We start from the raw sequence: 21518 nt of genomic DNA, 5'->3' as shown, positions 1-21518 counted from the left end.
TTGTCTTTCCAATGTGCTCTTCCAGCAATCCAGAGTTTCTTATTCCTCTGCTCAGAATAGAACTTCTTTGGTGCTCTGTTCCCAAAGCATCTGGGGAACAGAAAGTGTTAGGAGGGAGCTAATAAAGGGGGCACGGGGTCAGGAGATTTCCTCAAGCTTCAGGTCACATTAGCTGCCTCCAGTGCAGGCACCCAGTGTCCACAGGTGGTTTTCTCACTCACTACCTATTTTTGCACTGCTTTGGGTCTCTTTATGCTATTCTGTCTGGTATTCCCCTTCCTCCAAATGTACCTCGCTGTGCTCAACCTTCAAACTAAGTGTACATTCATCAAAAGTGTATTTTTGAACAATTTGTTTAAATTTTGTGTGTATGGGTTTTTTACCTGAATGTGTGTCTATGTACTACATGTATGTCTGCTACCTCTAGAGGCCAAAAGGGAAGCTAGAAGTGTCTCAGCGGTTAAGAGCACTAGCTGCACCTGTAGAAGACCTAGGTTTGGTTCCCAGCACTTACATGGTAGCTCACAATCCATCTATAACTCCAATTCCAGGGGATCTAGTACCCTCTTTTGTCTCCTGAGGGTGCCAGGCAAAAACAAGATAAGCATACATACTACAAACAAAACACTCATACACATAAATAAAAATAGTATTTTTTAAATAAGTATGTAATAAAATGGTTGTGAGGCAACATGTGTATTATGTCGCTAATCAAGAAAATGTCCCTCAATCATGTCCATAGGCTAATCTGATGGGGGCATTTTCTCAGTCGAAGTCCCCTCTCCTCAGATGGCGCTGGCTCGTGTCAAGTTGACAAACAGCCAGCACAGAGAGCAAACCAGAACCCTGGGCAGGAATAATCTCCAAGGGCCTCACCTCCTAAAGGTCTGCTTCCTTCAGGTTAGCTCCACAAGCAAGACACCAAGTGTTCAAGACCTGAGCCCATGGTGGACACCTCATACCATTCCTGGAATTGTCATCTTGCCTCTCGAGTTACAGCTGTCTTGCTGTACAACTCCATGTGAACCCTGAAGTGAAAGGAAGCAAAGATTTTCCAACTGTGGGCAGTAGTTCTTTGGTGGACTATGACATTTCATGATCTGAATGAATTAGAGCTCTGCACAGAAAGGCAGACAGACAGACAGACAGAAAGAAAACAGACCAGAATGTAGCACAGATGTAAAGAATAAACCACACAAAAAGGATGACAAATGTTATGTACCTCCTAAAGTTTGATGTTTTATTTATTTTTATTTTATGTGTATGACGTTTGCCTGGATGTATAAGTGCAGTTCCCAGTGAAGCCAGAAGAGGGCATGGGATCCCAAGGAGCAGAGGCGACAGATGGTTGTGAGTCACCACGCAGGTGCTGGGAATTGAACTCAGTTGTCTGGAAGAGTAGTCAGTGCTTTTAACCACTAAGCCATCTCTCCAGCCCCTCTTAAGGTCTCTTTACCATATATATAATGTATGTATGCATATATATATACATACACATATATGCATTCATATATTTGCATATATGTATGGTGCTATGAGATTTCATTCTTACTGTGAATCATGCTTTAACAAATTGAAAGTCCCTGCTATAGTAGTTGAGAGCTTGAGTTCGGTCTCAGTTTGCCTTTTTTCTTTCTTGATAAAATACTCTCATAAAAGCAACTTAAGGAGAAAAAGGTTTGACAGTTAGAGCCCACCATAGCATGGAAATCAAGGCAGCAGGAGCCGGAAGCAGCTAGCCACATCATATACACAACCAGAAAGTAGAGGATGATGCTCAGAGCTCTGTCTATCCTGTGCACCCAGCATCCCTGCCTAGGGGATGGTCCCACCTACAGCTGATGGGCCTCCCCGAAACAACTAATATAATCAAGAATAGTACCCCACACACACACACGCTGGCATGCCCTGAGGCCCATCTAACAGGTGATTCTCAATGCTACCAAACTAAAAATTAATACTAGACACTACAGGTTCTATAGTCAAATTCCTTGGGTTCAAACTGTAAGCATGCATTTACATTTACTAAGACATTAGTAATTCGTCTCCCTTCTTGATTCTCCTGTTCCGTTATATGTAACGTGTGTTAGTAGTATCTGTACTCATACAATAAAGACAAAGACAAAATGAAAGTGTGTACACAATGCTCCCGGAATAGTGTTGGAGACATTCTCAGCACAATGGATAGTAGCTATTATCACTGCTGGTATTACAATTGGCAATAGCATTACCTTTAGGTTGCATTTGTATAGTGCTTAACTCAATGCTTGAAGTATGCCAGGAGCTCAGTAGTTGTCATTGTGGAAGAGACTCCTGATCCTTTCCATATCCCAGGTGCCTCTGCTTCCTAACACACATGGTGACACTTTATCATATCATTGTGGATAGGCAAAGTGTGCTGGTTAGTTTGTTTTGTTTTATCTTGACCTGGTTTTTAAAATTAATTTATTTTTCACGTTCCAATCCCAGTTCCCCCTCCCGCCTCTCCTCCTGCTCCCCCACACTTACCCCCTCCCCACTTCCCATCTGCTTCTCAAGAAGGTAGGGCCTCCCCTAGGAAGTCTAGTAAGTCTGTCCCATCATCTCATTGAGGCAGGACCAAGACACCTCTCCACCCCCACACCCCTGTGTCTAGACTGAGTAAGGTACCTCTCAATATAGACGGGTTCCACTAAGTCAGTTTGTGCATTAGAGTTAGACCTTGGACCCACTGTGTGGCCTCATATGTTGTCCCAGCCACACCATTGTCATATATATTCAGGGAGTCTAGTTTGGTTTTATGCAGGTTCCCCATTTGTCAGACCTGAGTCAGTGATCTCTCACTAGCTGGGGTCAGCTGATTCTGTGGGTTTCCCCATCATGGTCTTGACTCCTTTGTTCATATTATCTCTCCTCCCTCACTTCAATTGTACTCCAGGAGCTTGGCCCATTGGTTAGTTGTGGATTTCTGCATCCTTCTGTTTCTGGAAGAGGGTTCAAGCTTCTCTGGAGTTGTGGATTTTTTTTTTTTTTTTTTTTTTTTTTTTTTTTTTGATACTATGCTGTTGGCCCGGTTACTTGTTTCTTATCGGCTAGCTCTGTCTTAATTATTAACCCATTTCTGCTGATCTATGTATTTTCACATGGCCTTCTCTTACCGGGGAGGCGGCTGGCGTCCAGCTCTCTCCTGACTCTCCATCTTGGCTCCTCCTTACTACTTCCTATTTCCTCCTTGTCTCCTAGTCCTTCCTTTCTTCCTTTCCTATTGGCCAACAGTGCTTTATTATTAACCAGTATGAGAAACATATACAGAATGACATTTCCCATCAGATTGTAGGCTAGGTATCTTTTGCTTTATGTCTGGTATGCACTTACGAGTAAGTACACACTATATTTGTCTTTCTGGTTCTAGGTTACCTCACTCAGGATGGTTTTCCCTAGTTCTGTCCATTTGCCTGCATATTGTTGGATGTTCCCCTTTTTTCTGCATTCTCTCCAGCATAAGCTGTCATTGATGTTTTTGATCTTATGTGCTGGTTAGTTTTTTGTCAACGTGACACAAACTAGAGTTAGTTGGGAAGAGAGAGTCTCAACAGGGAAAATGCCTCCATCAAATTGGCCCGTGGGCATATCTGTAGAGCATTTTCTTGATTGACAGTTGAAGTGAGAGGGTCAAACCCACTGTGGGTGATGACATCCCTAGGTAAGTGGTCCTGTGTTATGCAAGGAAGCTAGCTGAACAAGTCATGGGAAGCAAGCCATTGCCTCTGCTCCTGCTTGAGCTCCTTCCCTGAACTCTCAAACTGATAGACTGTGCCAGGCACCTGTACACCAAATAATCTCTTTCTGCCTCCAGGTGGTTCTGGTCAGTGTTTATCACAGCACCAGAAAGCAAACTAGGAGAGACCCTCCCTCCCTTTGGTTCTCCTGGGACAAGCTCTGAAGACTGGCGTCGGAACAATAAGCAGTCACTGGAGAGCACCGTACCAGGGGTACTGAGAAGTGCAGAAGGGATTCTCCCAACAGCTCATCTCCACCAGCCTCCGTGAGCTGTGCAACGTGCAGCCTTGGCTAGTTTATTTATAGCTGCTTGATTGAGGTATAATTCACACACATCATAATTCATCTTTTAAGCGTATACGATGGCTTTTTAGTATGTTCCCAGAGTTGTATCAGATTGAAGACAGGACTGTGGATACTAACACAAGAAACTCAAATTTTTATGCTTTGTTGATTCCCATGGAAGAACTTACCCATCCAAGTGGAGACAGAGTGTTGGGGGTGGGGGAGCAGGAGGAGAGGAGGGAGAGGAAACTGGAAGAAACAGGAGCTTTATACTCTGGGCATCTGCGGCAGCTAAAGTTCAAGTAGACTCTTTTTTGTGTCTATACTGTCTTTCCATGTAATGCTGAACTCAATCTCTTGTCATTGTTGGACATTTGCAGATGGACTCTATGTACATTGCGTTGGTTTTTGTGTGCATGTGCACAGAAGTCTGTGTAGGGTTGGGTTGTGTTCTGGGAATAAAATCTCAGGCAGGACTCACTTCTCTCGTGAAAATTCACACCTATACCTACAGTATAGCTTGCTGCTTTTTCTCTCTCTCTTCCCCTCTCTGCCTCCCCCCATCCTGCCCTCTGGTCTGTTTGTGTTCCCTTGAGTTCTCCCCAGGAGATAATTCCTAGGGTGGTGGGAGTGTGTCAGAGTATGGTAAGTTAAATTAGAAAGTTTACAGAGAGGTTCTCTTTCAGGGCTTTTCTCTGGAGCTTGAGGAGATCCACTCCTCTGTCTCCCAAGTAAAGGCCTGCACTATCACGTCTGGCCATATTCTCCTTTGAGGAAGAATTTGATGCCCGCACAATACATTTAACAAAGATTATGGAGGCAACAGCCATCATCAGGAGACTATTGTAATGTGTGCCTCAACTTTGGCACTATGGTTGCTAGGAGAATTCCACAGGTGTGTCTTTCCACATTTGAGGAGTCCAGGCAAGATACGGAGTTTTAGACAATCGAATGTTATATTTAGTTTATTTCACAATAACAAAGCTTTTAGAACATAGTGCATTCCCATAACTGGTGATGACCCTTTGATATATATTTATATATATCAAATATACATACATACATACATACATACATATATATACTGTCATGAAAGATACATGCTTTGTTGTGGTGGTAGCATTGTCCTCTTTATCTTTTGAGACAGGACCTCACTACCAGGCTAACTACAACATCTCGGTCCTTTTTGACTTAATTTTCTTAATGATGAGTAAAGAGAGCAGGTATATGGCTTCATTAGACATCAGCTCATGTGTTTGGATCCAAGAGGTTCAACTGGCAGAGCATTCTGAATGCCAAGAGGGGCTTAACAGGAGACAAGTGGTGGGCCAAGCCATCTGCTATCCTACAAACCAAGTCCCCACCAAGCGTTACATTCAAACTCAAATTCCATTATTTAGGGAAAATTATTTAGGGAAAAATTACATCAGAATTTCCCCATGCCAACAGCTTTTTTTTTCTTTTATAAAATTCAAGTGGAAAAGTATCTGTTCTTTATAAATTTTCCCTGGGATGGTTGTGGAGGAGTGTCACTTTTTAAGAGGGCACTGACTGGAAAATCACCAGAATGGGACTTGGAGAGGTGGGGTTCCTGACTCATGACTCAGCAGATGAAGTTGCTACATTGCATGACCAGGGGACGAGTGGGCAACCGAGCATGACCCAGCTGAAGGAGACTGGGATGAAATAGAGCATCACCCAGATGGGTGTTGGAATAGTACCAAAACTGCCTCCACAGGTCTTGGAGCAACTTGGATTATCTTAGGAAGAGTCTGTATTTCTACCTAGTACAACTGGTCAATTTATTTGGTGCCTCCTAATTCGGAATCATTGCACTGTGAGAGTGAATTTTTCTTTCTGTGGGATTCCCCCCCCCCCCCCCATTTGCTTTTCTTGCAGAGTTTGGCCAGCTTACTCTACTGGGACCTGCCAGTTCATCAGTCTTACTTTAAAGAGTCATTTTGTGTGTCTTGAATCAAGCTTATGAGGTTATCCATTAACTTCAACGGTTAATGGATTTTATTTCGAGGCTTGTTGAACCAAATCAAGTGTGTATAGACACCGCTGGCGGTAGGAAGCTGCACAAAAGGATAGGGTGAATTTTGTGGTACTCTGCAAAACCGGTTATAAACATTTTGATCTAAGAAAGGGGGAAAAAGCGCACTTAAATACACCTGTAGCCTATCTGCTCCATCAGATTGAAAACAAGGAGTGTGGGATTCCAGAAAAGTTTCATCCAGGGATTGGAAAAGACACAAAAACGTCTTCTTCTGGGCTCTAAAATGAAACCAAAACTCCTTCCCAGTCTCTTTAGGATGCGGCTTATTTCCAAAAGATTCACATTCTGGTACTACAAACAGTAGGCAAACACGCTCTGCCACGTGGGGCGCAGGCAAAGCAGCTGGAGAATTCCGTGCCGCTAGGACCTTGCGGGAGAAGCATCCTCGCTGACCCCACATGGACCGCGGTGGCGACCAATCAGAAGGCGCCTTTGCTCAGCCGTGCACCAATCGTAGGCTCCCTTTCTGCAGGACGCTGGGTCTATTTAAAGGTGCGCGCCCGAGCCGGGGCTGCACAGCTGCCGGTTTTGGTGCGTAACGTGCAACAGCCATGGCCAGCCATCTGGAGCTCAACAGCGGCGCCAAGATGCCCACCCTGGGCCTGGGCACCTGGAAGGTGGGTACACTGAGGGGCGCGGCCGGCCACCCGCGTGGGTGACCCCGAGCGGCCTGCGCCGAGCGGGGCTCGAGTGGCGGGGCCTGTCGTGCGCCTCGGGCGAGCAGCGCCAGGCCGCGTGGGCGCCCCAGGTGGAGACACACCCACGGGGACCCCGGCGACAGGGACAGAGCCGAGCCCCAAGCTTTGCCGTCAGGCCCCCGTGGCGCCCCAGCCTCACGTATGGCTCGCCCTCACTTGGCCCGGATGTCGCCCTCTCGGGAATGAGCCAGTTGGGCCCATGGGCCGGAGATGATTAAATTAGGAGGCGAGGGTTTGCCAGGAGCTCGCCTGCTTGTCTGTCCCCGAAGGCACTGGGCGCAGCTGGTAACGGGTGTGGAAGTCCTCTGAGAATTCCTGTGGCCTCAGGTGGCACAGCCCCCAAACCTCAGCACAGCAGGGTTGAGCTCGAATAGCCTGAAACTCGACAGAGTCCGTTTGTATCCGCATTACAGTTAAAAATGGGTAGCGTATATGGTGAATACGAAACAGGGTAGACCTGTCTTTCTCTGAGCCTGTTTCTAGGCCGGTAGATCAGCACGTGTAGCTTGTGTTTCCAGAGGGCCGCCAGTAACTTTAAAGGTGTGATTGGATTACAGCCATACCAGGTTGAATTCCGTGCATTAATTAGAAAGAAGAGAAAGATGGTTGCTGTGGTCAGTGGATCTGCAGGACACAGCACACATAGGCACATGTAGCTACAGTAGAAGTTTTGGAAGGAAGACCTGACCCACAATATGGGTTGTGTGTACTGATAACTAATCCTATCCCATTTCTACATATGGTCATAACTTTAGAAAACCATTCCACGGGCCAGCATTTGCAGATCAATTCTCAGATACGTAAGGAGTTAAAAGTTTGCAAGTTTGGGTTGCTGGAGAGCATGCAACAGCCCCCCAGAGAGCTGGGTGCTTGTTTAAATGGACATGCATCTGTGTGTTTAAGTCATGCTAGCCTCTTCACAGATATTCCTGTCACTTCCCACAGTGCCTGGCTGGAAGATTGGATCCAGAAGTCAAGTGTTAGGTTTAAGGTGAAGAAATCCACTAGAGAGGAAACTAGGTAGAGAAAATGCCCGCGTGTGTTTCTGGGGGCCAGGTGAGGGCTTGGTTTAGGAAAGTGTTGAGGGGAAGAAGGGTAGAAATAAAAGAGACGAGGTTAGGGAGGACTTGCAGATTTCCCTTTTTAAACAAGAATACCAACCTAATACTTTCACTTTCGTATGTGTGGGTGTTCCTTTATAGAAGACAAACGGTAATATAATCACTGTGACTGTGACGACCGCAGGAGAGGGCACTCGGATGCAGTTTACCTGTTCTCATGGAGCAATGACAGTGGCTCTGCGGTACCCAACAGACCAACAGCAGGACTCTGGTAGTCTGCGACCCACCGTTCCCTTTAGGACCTTCATAGCGCCTTTCTCCTCAGAGGCCAGGATTTCAGGGAGTCGGGACACATCCTTACTTAATTTCTTCCTGACTGGTTGCCTTCCCACGGGAGAGTAAGTACTCCCATAGTATTGTGTGACTGGGAGGCCTTTAAGCCAGAGCTAACCCCTGATACAGACCAGAGTCCTGTTACTGGTAATTTTTGACCTAATTGACACTCTTCGTAAGGACGTGGCCTTTGTCGCTGCCACGAGGAGCCTGGGAGTGCTGTTAGGAGTAGAGGGACAGCTCTGTTCTCAGACTCTCCAGGTAACACCCTCTCATTGTACCCCAGCCAGATGCCCTGTAGCCCCATCGGAGGGTCATGTGCCATTCTCGAGCTGTGACAGGGTTTCTTTTCAAGTCTGATTTTTGCCTCTTTGGGATAGTACCTGTCCCTGGGAAAAACTTATGCAAGATTCTTCCCACCACTCTCTGAGTTAAAGCAAGCTTCCATCGGCAGTCTGGAGTCAGCAAGAAGTGCTGTGGCCCTTAAAATCGGAGTCTGGTTTCCTGGTTGCCCGCCAGTGCCCAGTCCACACCTCAACCTCGCCCATCTTCAGGATCAAAAATAGTCAAATCCTGTGGAGGGCCCGGTGCTGGATCCACATCTCTGTTGGGTGGAGCCGTGTCTTAAAATCAGGGCAGGTTTATTGATTTGTTACCGTAGAGCACATCTTATTAGTCTTGTTGCCAAACCCGGTTCTAGGTTTTCAGCGTGATAAGGCTGGGGAGGGAGTCATTCATGAGGGCTCAGTCTTTATCTCTTGGAATTACTGTTTAAGTTACTGAGCTGTACAATGTACTTAGACAGTCAAAACAAGCGAGGCTGGTTTCATCTTCAGCAGCGATGGAAGGTGCTCATTGGGTAGGGCAGGGCATGAAAGGTGGCCCACTGTGACCTCTCTGTGGGTTTTCTGTCAGAGACTTGTGAGTGTGGCAGATGTAAGTCTGCTTACTAAGCTGCCAGGGTTCTGTGTGGGGAAGCAGGCTTTCTCCCTGGCCTCTTGGGACTTCCAGCCTTTATCCGTCTTCGTCTTCCCATGAAAACATCACACAAGGTTGTCTGCCAACCTTGATTAATGCAGTCTGCACTCTAGCTCTGAGGAACAGAAAGACCAAGTTATGCTAGGGGTGGGGCCTCACTGGCTGTACCCATGATAGCCACGTGATTCACACTTGGAATCCCGTTTGGAATTGGCAGACGTTTGTTTGCCCATCCTGGATCTTGCTCCCAGCGCTCTATCCAAAGCCAGGTGCTTCCAAGCCCTAAGCAGGCTCCCTACATGGCCAGCAGAAGGCCCTCTAAGAGAAGAATCAACGGGAAGTGTCATAAATCCTGGCAGAAATTAGAAGTTCAGCATGTGCCCTGAGGCAGAGCTCCAGCTCACCAGGCCCCTCTCAGGCAGGGAAGTGCTTTCCCTCCCAGCTAATATCAGCCACAGCTGTGTCTGGATGCCCCAGAGAGCCCACGGTGGGGGGGGGGGGTCCTCCTGCATCTGCCGAAATAGTTCCTTCAGCCTCGGAAGTATGGAAAAGCCACAGGTGCACTTTAGGGCCTTCTACAAGGAAACGAGAGGGTGCCAACAGTCTAAAGGATAAAGGCAGCTGGCACCACCTCAGAATGGGGAATGGTGTGGCCTCTCCCCAGGCAGGCAGACTCCTCCCCTGCTGGGTGAGGGAATACCACTGCCCCAGGTGCTGGTGGAGAGCTTGTTCTGGTATTCCATGTTTATTTTCTCCCCAGACTGTTTTGTTCACTGGGCTCCAGACAACATAGATGTTGGCAGCTGCTGGAGGCCCTGGGAGTTTTCCTTTCCATTTGCTTCTGTCCCAGCTCTCCAGAGGAATGCGCTGTGCTCCTCAGTGGTGTCCCACAGTGCCTTGTTCAGCTCTCCAGTCTAGGCAGGAGCAGCCAGGAGTTCGTGAACACTCATTGAGAGCCGCTGGAGGGGGCGGGCACAGGCCGGTGGGCTCAGGGCTCTGCAGGCTCTGCCTTCCTTTCCACTCAACTTCTGTCTGCTAATACCTCTGCGGGGTCATCTTTCCGTGTCCACCTCCTAGACTGGGTTCTCATCCACTGAGTCAGCAGCAGTTAGCTCTTGCTGTGTGAGAAATGTCCTCGCTGTTTAAATGAAATGGTGCCCAAGATTTCAGCTAGTGGGGGATTTTTTTATGTTTTTTGAAACCGGCCTCATTGCATAGCCCAGTCCGGCCTAAACCTCAGAACTCTCAAGCCTCTGTCCCCAGAGTTGATGGGGTCACACCTGTGTCCCAGGCTTCGAGCAATCTGTGCTGCTGGCAAGTGGCTGTCGGGTTCTGCTAAGGTGAAGAAACATGCCATTGCACCTTGGTCCCGTCTGGGACTGAGTGGCATGCCGCCACACAAATGTGATGGCAGAGGAAGAACCTGACCCAGCACCACCGGTTTACTCTTCTTCCTTGGCTCTGGCTCCACTCTGTCCTATCTGGTTCTGATTTTTAATCTCTTTTCCTTCCAGTCCCCTCCTGGCCAGGTGACTGAGGCCGTGAAGGCTGCCATTGACATTGGGTACCGCCACATTGACTGCGCCCAGGTGTACCAGAATGAGAAGGAGGTGGGCATTGCCCTCCAGGAGAAGCTCAAGGCGCAGGTAGTGAAGCGCCAGGAGCTCTTCATTGTCAGCAAGGTAAGCGACCTGCGAGAATCCTGGGGTCCGATTCACACTTCGCCATGGGAACCACACTTAACCATGATGGCAGTTAGCGCTGTGTGGGTGATTCTCCCAGGTCCAGCTCAAGCCCACAGCGGGCCTGGTGCTTGGCCGCCTGGTTATCTCTCTGTTGGGCCTAGCGATTAGAGAGCCCTGTACTGATGAGACCTGTTGGGGGCTGACTCCCTTTTTAAGGAGTTTCTTCAGGGACAGACTTAGCTCCCATTTACAGACTGGGTTTCACTGCCGGCCTGTATTTTTAGCTAGAGGCTGTGGCTGCACAGAGGAACCCAGACTGTAATGTGAGGCTGGCTCCATGTGGACCAGCTTGGCAGGAAAGTAGATGAAGAATGTGTGTTTAGCACCTCCCAGTCCTGTAGTTAGTTGGCCTGTCCATTCTAGACTTGTGCCATGTTTGGTTTTTGTGGGGTGCCCTTGTCCTGACCCTCCCCCTTGCCTTTCGAAAGTTGGGGTCCACAGTGTGAACTGGGAACTCTCCAGCCACTGCTAGCCTCATGGTTATGGGGGAGAGGAGGTGTGTGCTCTGCCTTGGAGCTGCGTGCCTCCCAGCCGGGAAGAGGCATTTGCGCAGCAGGGGTAAGATGTACCTTTCCTGGATTCAGCTGTGGTGCACGTTCCACGACAAGAGCATGGTGAAAGGAGCTTTCCAGAAGACGCTCAGCGACCTTCAGCTGGACTACCTGGACCTCTACCTCATTCACTGGCCAACAGGGTTCAAGGTAAGAGGCCCAGCTGCGATCCAGTCCCCGAGGCTCAGGTGTGGTCTGGTCTTCCTTATTAGAATACCGTGGGTGGTCGACTCTCTGCTGCTAGAGGTGTGGGCCTTGGACCAGCATCAGTGTAGCGTCGCCCATAACATATTAGAAACCAGCCCCGTGCCTCTCCCACAGCGTCTGAATGCACCTTTGGAGTATGGGGAATACCACTGTTTTCACTGGGTGTTTGTGGAATTTAAAACTGGTGATGAGCACGGCTAATGTGGTTACTGTCGTCCGCATTGCACACAGCTGCAGAAGCAGTCAGCCCCATGCCCTTCCTCCTCGGGGCATTTGCACCCAATGCTCACACATAAGTGTTTGTGCCTCCATTGCATGTCATTCTCAATGTGTAAGTGCATGTCACAACCCGGTTCTTTGCACCGTGGACTCATTCAGTACGTTTCCTGCCTCTAGCCCCTGGCTTGTTTTCTGCACGGTTACCCATATTGAAAGGGTGTAGGTTTTTTCTTCAGATCTGTTTTAGCCCACTGTGCTCTCTTGGGCCCAGGGACTTGATTTCCACCCTTTGTTTTTGTTTGTTTGTTTGTTCGTTTGAATGACAAGCCAGTGAGAGATGGGCAGGGTGACAGTTTTATAGGCCTGAAGAGGCAGCTGAGAGAGGCGTGGGCCCCTGAGTTTCCCAGCCTTGAGCTCCTTCCCTATCCATTCACTCTTCCCATGGCAAGGTGGGTCTCAGACATGGGCGAGTCTAGTCTCCATCTGTTAGCCTCTGAGCCCCAGTCATGACAAGGACCTCCCTCGGCCACTTTCTGGTTTCCTTTTCATCCTGGCTGCCAGATCTGCCTCTCACTATCTTCCACTGTGTTTGTAATGCTGCAAGATTAAAATAGGTCTGTGAAGAACTGGTACCGATCATTTTGTCTGTGTGTGTTTTTATTGTTAATAACAGCCTGGGCCTGATTATTTCCCACTGGATGCATCAGGAAATGTGATTCCCAGCGACACTGATTTTGTGGACACTTGGACGGTAAGAGGACTCTGGCTGAGATCCTCCCTTATTTATTTATTGCTGATATCCTAGTCTTGCATGTGAGGCACGTGTGTGTGGTCAGCTCCGCCACCTCTTGCCGTATATAAATACATCGTCCTGTCTCCATGGTTATCTGTCTAGCTTTCATGTCCTCTCAGCTTCTGAGAGGCAGAAGGTGCTGACCGTGAATGGGGAGGGCACAGACTGCTCCTGCACACAGGCATGCATCTATCCTTGTCATCCTGGGATTCACTTAGCATCAGGAAGACCGCTCTTTTCTTTTTAGGCCATGGAGCAGCTTGTGGATGAAGGTTTGGTGAAATCCATTGGCGTCTCCAACTTCAACCCTCTTCAGATTGAGAGAATCTTAAACAAACCCGGCTTAAAATATAAGCCTGCTGTTAATCAGGTAGGCCTCCCCCCAGGAGGATGCTCTTACCTGAGGCAATCCTGTGATCTGATTTATCATGACAGACAAGCTCGTCTGGGAGTGGAGACTTTGCAGGGATAGGATTTGAGGCTAGGCAGCAAAGATGTGGCTTCTGACTCCAGCAGTGGGCAGCTAGTGAGACGGGGCTTTTATCAGGGTGGCAAGTGGCCAAGGCCAGGGAGTGCCTTAAAGGCTTGCGGCCATAGATCACTGGTAATAGAATCATTGTTCTCAATGTGAAGGTCACCAGCTGGGAAATTTCGAGTTGTCACAGCTTATCCGGGAGGCAGATTGTGTGGGGAGAGAAGGGATTTGTCCACATCGCATTAACTTGTCCGCTGTCACAGTCAACCCTCCTGTGTGTGTTGCAGATTGAGTGCCACCCGTACCTAACTCAGGAGAAGCTGATTGAGTACTGCCACTCCAAAGGCATTGTGGTAACTGCGTACAGTCCTCTTGGCTCTCCTGACAGGCCCTGGTGAGCTGCCAGAGGGTCACTATGGGAACTCAGAATTGACTAGAAGGAATGATTGACTGTCACGGAGAGTGCATCCGTGCTGCCCTGCAGACCTTCTCTGGGGCCTCTGGGCTTCCTGGGAGGCTGATGTTTCTGTAAGCAAGATGAACACTCTTTTCTGAAGGTCAGCAGGTGGATCATGACCCATCCTCAGTCCAGGAGCCTGGTCAACCACCCAGAAGTCTCAGGGAGAGTCAGGGCTAGGGTGGCCAGCTGCCTTGAGTGGCCGTAATGACCTCACCACCTCTCTGTCCCAGGGCCAAGCCTGAAGACCCTTCTCTCCTGGAGGATCCCAGGATTAAGGCAATTGCATCCAAGTACAACAAAACCACAGCTCAGGTATGGCTGCTTCCAGGTCCTTGAGACTGTTGCCCGAACTGTACTCCCGGTGGTCCCTGTCAGTCGGTTGTGGAGGGAGCTGAGCCCATGAAGCCCTCTCTGGAAGTGTGGTTTGGAGTTCTAGAATGCAGTATTAAGGGCACAGGTCTGGTCTTACATGGATTAATTGCCATGTGCCTGCTGCCTTTATGGGTAGCTCAGACATAGGCCCAGCATTTGCTAGTGTTTGTGAAAGCTCATCCCTGTACAAACAGAAGAGCTCTTACTATCTGCATTGTGGGAGAGGCTCTCTTACTCCCGTAGGTAGTGTGAATCCCAGGCAGTGCTTACCGTGGCTTTGTGACATGCCTGGAGTCACCGATAGAGCAGGACTCCAGAGTCAGCTTTGGACATTGATTCAACCCTAGAGGTCTCTGAACCTCTCTGCCTGTGCAGTTGTAGACTGAGGTGATAACAGAGTACCTGGTATCTGTGCACACACTCAGCGCCTCTGGGCCCACAGGTGCTGATCCGGTTCCCTATACAAAGGAACTTGGTGGTGATCCCCAAGTCTGTGACGCCTGCACGAATTGCTGAGAACCTGAAGGTAAGGTCCCGCTGGCAGACCTGACTTTCCACTGTGGTGTGTGAGGGTGGGGTTCTTGGGTTCCTCAGCCATCCCCAGCTGTGTGATTTTGAGCAAGTCACTTGACTGCACTCAGAGTCAAATAATGCCTATTTTGAGAGCTATTGTGAAGCTCAGGTTGCTGATAAGCGCACAGCATGTCACAGTGCCTGTTCCATGGTAAGCTCGGGGAAATGCTGCTATGCTAGTTACTGGTGACTGCGGACTGCTAGGGCCTTTCAGGGCGTCTGCTGACCCGCTGGCCCTGTAAAGTGCCGAAGTAGTCGTGAACAGGGCTCAGGAATGTCTGGACACCAGGAGTGTGGGCATTCAGGCCTCCCCTCCCCTAACAGCTGGAGAAGAGCTACTCCAGGATGGTCCTGGTGTCCCATGAGCCTGTCTTCTCTAAGCAAAGGGTCACTGCTGAGATCTGGTTCAAAGTGTGGCAGCATCTAGGAAGTGCTCTTCAGTAGTCAGCCCCATGCATATTGTCGCCTATAGAGGGGCCATGGTTAGGGTGGCTCTGATGATGCAATAAGCAGCTAATCCTGCCTCGTCCTAGACCATGACCATGCCACTTAACTGTAAAGATGTGGGAAGAAAGGCCTGTCCTGCTTGAAATGGGTTTGTCCCTCACCTCATATTTCATTTCTAAAGTATTAGAAAAGGTAGATGGCAAATCTCAAAATACTAACCTGGTGATTTTGCTTTTGGTCATTTCATCTTACGTGCATGCTTTGCATGTTTTTTTTCCATGGCTGTAATCACAAGAATATGTAGCAGAGTCTTGTCAAATGCACCTTCTGTCATCAGGAGCCAAGCGGAATGGTTTGTCTGGATGTAGGTCAATTTCCAAACCCCAGTGCTGCCAAAGGCCATCCTGCCTAATTGTCTACGTGCCCACCTTGTACCCTAAGTACCTTTCTGTGTTCTCCACCAGAGAAGACCATTCAGACATGGGTTTAAGCAAATAGAAAGTCTTTATTAGCCAGCCCATGGTACATTAGGTGTTTGGAATCCCATTGTAGCCCCAAGCCTTTCTCAGGGTGAGGTTTTAAGCACAAAATTACACCCTAGGTTGACATACTTTAGTTAACAGGAATAGTTAGCAGGAAGCAGAACTATAGAAGCCAGAAAAACAAGGTTAGCTTTTCCAGAGCTATGGACTTTGATGGATTAGGCTTCATTTTGGCTGGTTGTGTTGTCTTAGCCTGAATGGTGCTTCCGTCATGGAGTCAGTTGTGCTAAGGTCTGGGGGCCCGTTACATATTCCTGTATTCTTTTGTCTTCATGGAAGTGATGCCATTATCCCAGTCTGTCTTTCTGCTCTGAATGTCGAAACCTTAGGTATCCTTAGGCCGTCTCCCACAGTAGCTCCACAAGGCAGCACCCTTCCGTGCCCGGCTGCAATGCATTGCTGGTGCCTGTGGGCAGCCTGAAGGCTTTGTTTCATCTCGCGCAGCACGGCGTTGACTATTGGAGGTTCCCACTGTTGAAGCGCCTCCTTCCTCTACTTGCTGGTGAATGGAGGCAGCAGGTTCCTCATTAAATTCCCCCTGGCACTCATCACCACAGAATGTAGTGGGACAAGAATGAATGGACATTGCCGGCTGCACTCCGGGCAGTGGGAGCCATCTGGAACTTGTTGGTGTGGTCTCTGCTTCGACTGCAGAGCTCATTTTGTTCCTCTCGTGTCTGTCAGGTCTTTGACTTCGAGCTGAGCAAGGAGGATATGACCACTCTCCTGAGCTACAACAGGAACTGGAGGGTGTGTGCCTTGATGAGGTGAGTGAGTCGGTCACTGTGTGTGACACCACCAGGTAGTCTAGAGTAAGGCATCTCTCCAGGCCCTGGAGGGCCCTCCTGCAGCCCACCCTGCTTCCACACAGACCTTGTCTTCTAATCTGTGCAGACCAGGAGCATAGTGAAAACTGGGGAGGACAGCTGTCCAATGTCTGTCCGGTGTCTGTCTCTCCCTCCTGCTAGAGCACGGGGGCCCAGCTTACACATTTTAGTTGCTTTTCTGACCTCGGATGATCCTACGACAAATCTGTGCCCACCTTCCTAGAATAGCTTGCATGTCACTTAATTGACTTAATGCCTAGAGAAAGAGTCTGTGGACAAGCCTGTTGCTGGGCTCAGCTAGCCTCAGCTCTGACATGAAAAGGCCCCGTGACTCTGAGTGCCTTGCCTTCCCTCTGAAGTGGGGCTTGGACTCCAAGCCCCCGGGAACGTGTTTGCTTTAAGAAGTAATCTCTGGAGATGCTCAGAGGTTAAGCGCACTGTCTGCTCTTCCAGAGGACCCGGGTTCAATTCCCAGCACCCACAAGTTGGCTCACAAACATCTATAAGTGGGATCTGATGCTGTCTTCTGGCATAAAGTCATAAAGTTACATGCAGATAGAGCACTCATATACATAAATAAATAAGTATGCAAAATTAATTAATTTTTTTAAAAAAAAAGCAGCCTCTGTGTCCCAGATGGCTCTCATGCCCCTTTTTCTTACAAGCCTTGATTCTCACTCACACTCTTTGGCTATTGCTCTCTCTTGCTTCTGCATGGCTCAGTGTTTACACGGTGGCTATGGCCGCTAGCACCATGTGTGTCTTAGGCAGTGAAGTCTGATTCAGGCTGAGATTACCTGTTTGCATTTTGCTGTCACAGGGGGCCTCACGTTCAAAGTAGGCCATAAACAGCCAGCCCAGGAGTCCCAACCAGGACCCTTCCTAATATTATGTTAATGACACTTAGCCTTTTAACATGGGGATCTTTTTGTTGTTATTTTGGATCTAATGGGTTAGAGACATGTGAACCACCTGCCTGTGGCATCCATTCAGTTCTTGGAACCTGTAGTAGTCCCTCAGCCTTGCATTTCCCCTGCCGTTGCTGGTGTACATGGCAGATTCTGGGACAGACAAACCCTGTGCTTCCCAGCTGACCCTTCATACCCGCTTGCCTCCCTTGCACCTTCCAGGGCTATCCAGAAACAGAACAATGCCCTTCTCCTTAGAGCAGCAGTTCTCAACCTGTGGGGCAGACAACCCCTTCACAGGGTTACATACCGGTATCACGAGCATCTAATAGTTACAGTATGATTGATAACAGAGGCAAAATTACAATTATGAAGTAGCAACGAAATAATTTTATGGTTGGAGGTCACAATAACATGAGGAACTGTGTTATAGGGTCGCAACATTAAGAAGGTTGAGAACCACTGCTCAGAAGTTCTAGAGAGGAAGGACTACTTCAGACGACATTAACAAAAAACATGTGCATTTTCTGAGGAATAACTTAACAGCCTTTTTAAAAATCTTATTTACCCTCCCTTCTTCCAACTCCAGAGAGCAGGAGCCATCTGGCATTTTATGATATTGTCTCTGACTTGCATTGCAGAATTTACTGTTTTTTTTTTTTAAGTTTATTTTTTCGTGTGTGTGTGTGTGTGTGTGTGTGTGTGTGTGTGTGTGTGTGCGCGTGTGCGCGCGCGCGCGCGCTTTGCCTGGAATAAGCCGATTAAGCTGATGGCCCTACTGTGAGTCTTGGCTACATGCCAGGCACTCCCCTGGTTCCTGCAGCAAATCCCCAGCAGCTGCTCAGTTTGCTCCAAATAACAAAGAAATGCCCTTTCCTCTATCTTGGAAGCCATTGCTGTGTGATTTGCCCTTTGGGCTTCAACTTTATATAGCGTTTTAGCCCTTCTGTTGCCTCATTATCTCTGCTCTTTTTCTCTGCATTCATTCAAGGCGATAAGATGAGCTGGGTGTGGTGTCACATGCCTATAATCTCAGCACTTGGGGCTTGGAGGCAGAAAGATCTGAAGTTCAAGCTCCTGGTGTGATTGCAGGCCAGCCTGACTACACCAGGCCCTGTCTTTTTAAAATGACAGAAAGATGATAAGGTGCTCCAATGATCCTGCCAGCTAGTTTGAGTTACTAGGAGGTAAAAGTCAGGTCTTGCTGTTCAGGGTGCCTCCAGGCCTAGTGCAGTCTGCACATGCACCCGGTTCCCGACATCACCAGACAAGAGGAGCCTACAGGCTGAGGCGCTATCTCAGCTGTGTGTATGATCAGACTTAAGACTGGCTTGTTGTCTCTGAGACTCAACTCATGATCACATCTTTTCTCAGTGTGGTGACTTATCACAGTCAAAATCTTTTCCTTGAGAGCTGGCAAGATGGTTCGGTGTATAAAGCATTTGCAACCAATCCTGGTGAACTGAGCTTTATCCTTAAGGCTCACACAAGCTGTCCTTTGACCCCCACATGAGACCTGTAGCGTGCACACCCACAGTTACATACACACACTGAATGACTAAGCGAACACAGTCTTTGAAAGTGGCTGACTTGTACGGTACATGTGTTCTTTTCTGACAGCTGTGTTAAACACAAGGATTACCCCTTCCACGCAGAAGTCTGAAGCTTGGGGAGCTTACTCTCCCCCACGAAGCTTGCACCTGTTCTTGCTTCGTCTGTCCCTGCAGCTGTAGTGTGACCTGTGTCCCTCTGCACGGGTGGAACCTTGAAGATCAGACAATGAGGGTTTGTTAGTGTGACGTAGTCTCTGGAGAGCATTATCAGTAGCTGAAGGGTTTTCTTCAGCCTTTCTTGGTCTTTCTTCTTACCCAGGTGAAGTATGTTTAACATTCTCTTTCAAACCAAAGAGAGGCAAGATCTGTAGTCCAAGCAGTGCCACTAACAGTTAAGTTTTGAGTGCTCAAAACTGTAGACCTTTGGGTCAGACTTTGCTTCAAATAAAAATTGCTTTTGTGAATTTGATGGTGTTTCATTTTGATCTTGCTCTGTGAAACTTTAGACCCTTTTTGCCCTGCTCCCAGCCTGCCCTCCCTGAGTATCCCGGCACAGGCTGGTGAGCTGGGGACAAAATGAGGACCCTCACCCTCGCACTTTACCACCCAGTGTTAGGGTGCTGGGTGTCTTTCTGGCTACATTCTGTCTACCTGGTGACATGGTGATCTTAGACAGGGTGTCAGGACCTTGTATGTGGAGACTGAGCAGTCTTGCCAGGTTATCCCCAGGGATTAGAGTGTACAAATTTTCTGGGCGATCGTCACTGCAGCCAGGCCTTTCTGCTAGGGCACAAAGCCCCTGGATGCCATCACATTTTACTTGGGTGATCGATCATCCTCCCTAGGAAGATCAAAAAGAAAATGCGGCTCTACCGGAGGGAAACAAGGCATTGGTGAAGCCCATCACCTAGACAGAAGAAAGGCACGAGGAGCTGACATCAGCTGAATGTGGTGAACTCTCTGAGGTTACTGAGGAGGTTTTGGGGCCCTTGTGCTCTTGCTGGCTTCTATGGTAGCATTTCCTCATCCAGGGTTCAGTTGACCCAAGGCAGAGAGAGACAGGATGCACCATGGGACCTGAGGCTTCAGGTGGCTCTGTTCCTGGCTTCATTTGCAGCATGGTTACAGATCCAGCTGGCCTTGTCCAGGGACTGCTTTACGTGTTTGTTACCGGTATTTATGGCACTCCTTAAAGGAGCTGGGCTCCAGCAGTTGCTAGGCCTCTCCAGAGAAGGAATCGGGCTCTGAACCTCCAAACATGAGCTCCACCTGCACAGCTACTGTGTGACCCTTGGTCTGAGCCCTGTTCCTAGCACCGCAGGGGTCCAGGTCCCCTGCTGGAGTAGGTCTAACTGCCAATGTTACATTACTATCTGTAGTGTAACAGGACAGATTGTTAGCTGGCTAATCCCCACTTCTAACTCCAGGTCGTTAAGAATTGCCCAGACACTGGAAAACTTAGGGACAATCACTAGAAAGAGGTTTCGTTTTCAGACTAAAAGCACTGTCAGTAAATAAAAGAGAAGCTGAACCCCCAGTGTATTTCAAACCCCAAGAGGAGCTTGTTCACTTCTGGCGGGCATAGTCTTCGAGGCCAAGGGTTCTGTAACTACAGCTTCCCTTGTTCAGACTGGAAAATCACTTAACCTATCAGCCTTTGTCTCCCTGGTCTATAAAAATCTTACAGTAGACATAAGGATTGAATGATGTCATGAATATTAAACCCGTCTAAGACATCGGGCACACGGCCGTCAAACATGGCATCCAGGCCAGGGAAAGGGCTTAACAGGTCAAGCAAGGTACTTGCTACCAAGCTTGGTAACTTGAATTTGACCTCTGGGTCATTCGTGGTGGACAAGTTGTCCTCTGACCTCCATCTGCATGCACACAGGCAAAATCTAATAAACATGTCAGCTGTTATTCCTGATATTCATATCATTATCATAACTACGCATGACAAGCAAACCCATGAGTCCCTGCATAGCTATGCCCAGGAAGGGCTCGCTGCTTCTGCAGAAACAGCACCATATCTGTGGTGCTAAGCTCTGTCAAACTCATCCACAGAAAGGGGCAACTCCTGGTAAACTTATTTTTTATCTCTAGAATTTTATTTAATGGCATAAGGAATGAGCACTGAAAAAAACAAGGTTTCCCATGACGGTTTTTTGATTTTTGTTTTTATAAGGGTTGTTTCATAAAAATAGTGGAGGGCAATCATAGGACATGAGAGATAGTAAGAATTATAGAGAACATCTAATCTGGTATTTCTCCAAACCTTTGTTTTCAGTTTTATTTTTGTGGCGGCAGACTTTATTCTGAAAAATTCTGCCTGGACCTTCAGTGTATAAAGTGCAGATAAAGCTAAGCTATTGTGGTTCAAGTCGGGGAGGAACCTGGGCATGGAGCCAGCAGCACCCTTTCCCATGCTTCCCCAGGAAGGCCCTGTAACACGGTTTCGTTTTGTTTCTTTCTTTGGCTTTTCAAGACATGGTTTCTCTGTGTGGCTCTGGAGCCTGTCCTGCAACTAGCTCTTGTAGATGATCAGGCTGGTCTTGAACTCAAAGAGACGCACCTGCCTCTGCCTCGAAAGTGCTGGGATTAAAGGCACATGCCATTAGGGTTTATAACAAACACAAATTTCTTTTCACTGAATTGCTGGTATCTGGAGTTCTA

At 48.3% G+C, this 21518-nt stretch overlaps 1 protein-coding gene across 1 annotated transcript; it reads left to right on the top strand.

Moving 5' to 3' along the window:
- Positions 1-6560: 6560 nt before the first annotated feature.
- Positions 6561-19314, top strand: Akr1b1 (aldo-keto reductase family 1 member B). Its single transcript, XM_051175876.1, has 10 exons — positions 6561-6720; positions 10688-10855; positions 11503-11619; positions 12569-12646; positions 12936-13058; positions 13451-13557; positions 13854-13935; positions 14438-14521; positions 16242-16324; positions 18913-19314. Exons 1-10 carry the CDS (start codon positions 6655-6657, stop codon positions 18953-18955), a joined length of 951 nt encoding a protein of 316 aa, XP_051031833.1. The 5' UTR covers positions 6561-6654; the 3' UTR covers positions 18956-19314.
- Positions 19315-21518: the final 2204 nt, after the last annotated feature.

This window comes from Phodopus roborovskii, unplaced genomic scaffold (genome assembly GCF_943737965.1).
Source record: "Phodopus roborovskii unplaced genomic scaffold, PHOROB, whole genome shotgun sequence".
NCBI lineage: Eukaryota > Metazoa > Chordata > Mammalia > Rodentia > Cricetidae > Phodopus > Phodopus roborovskii.
Note: the sequence above shows the minus strand (reverse complement) of the source record. Positions and strands in the feature narration are given on the sequence as shown.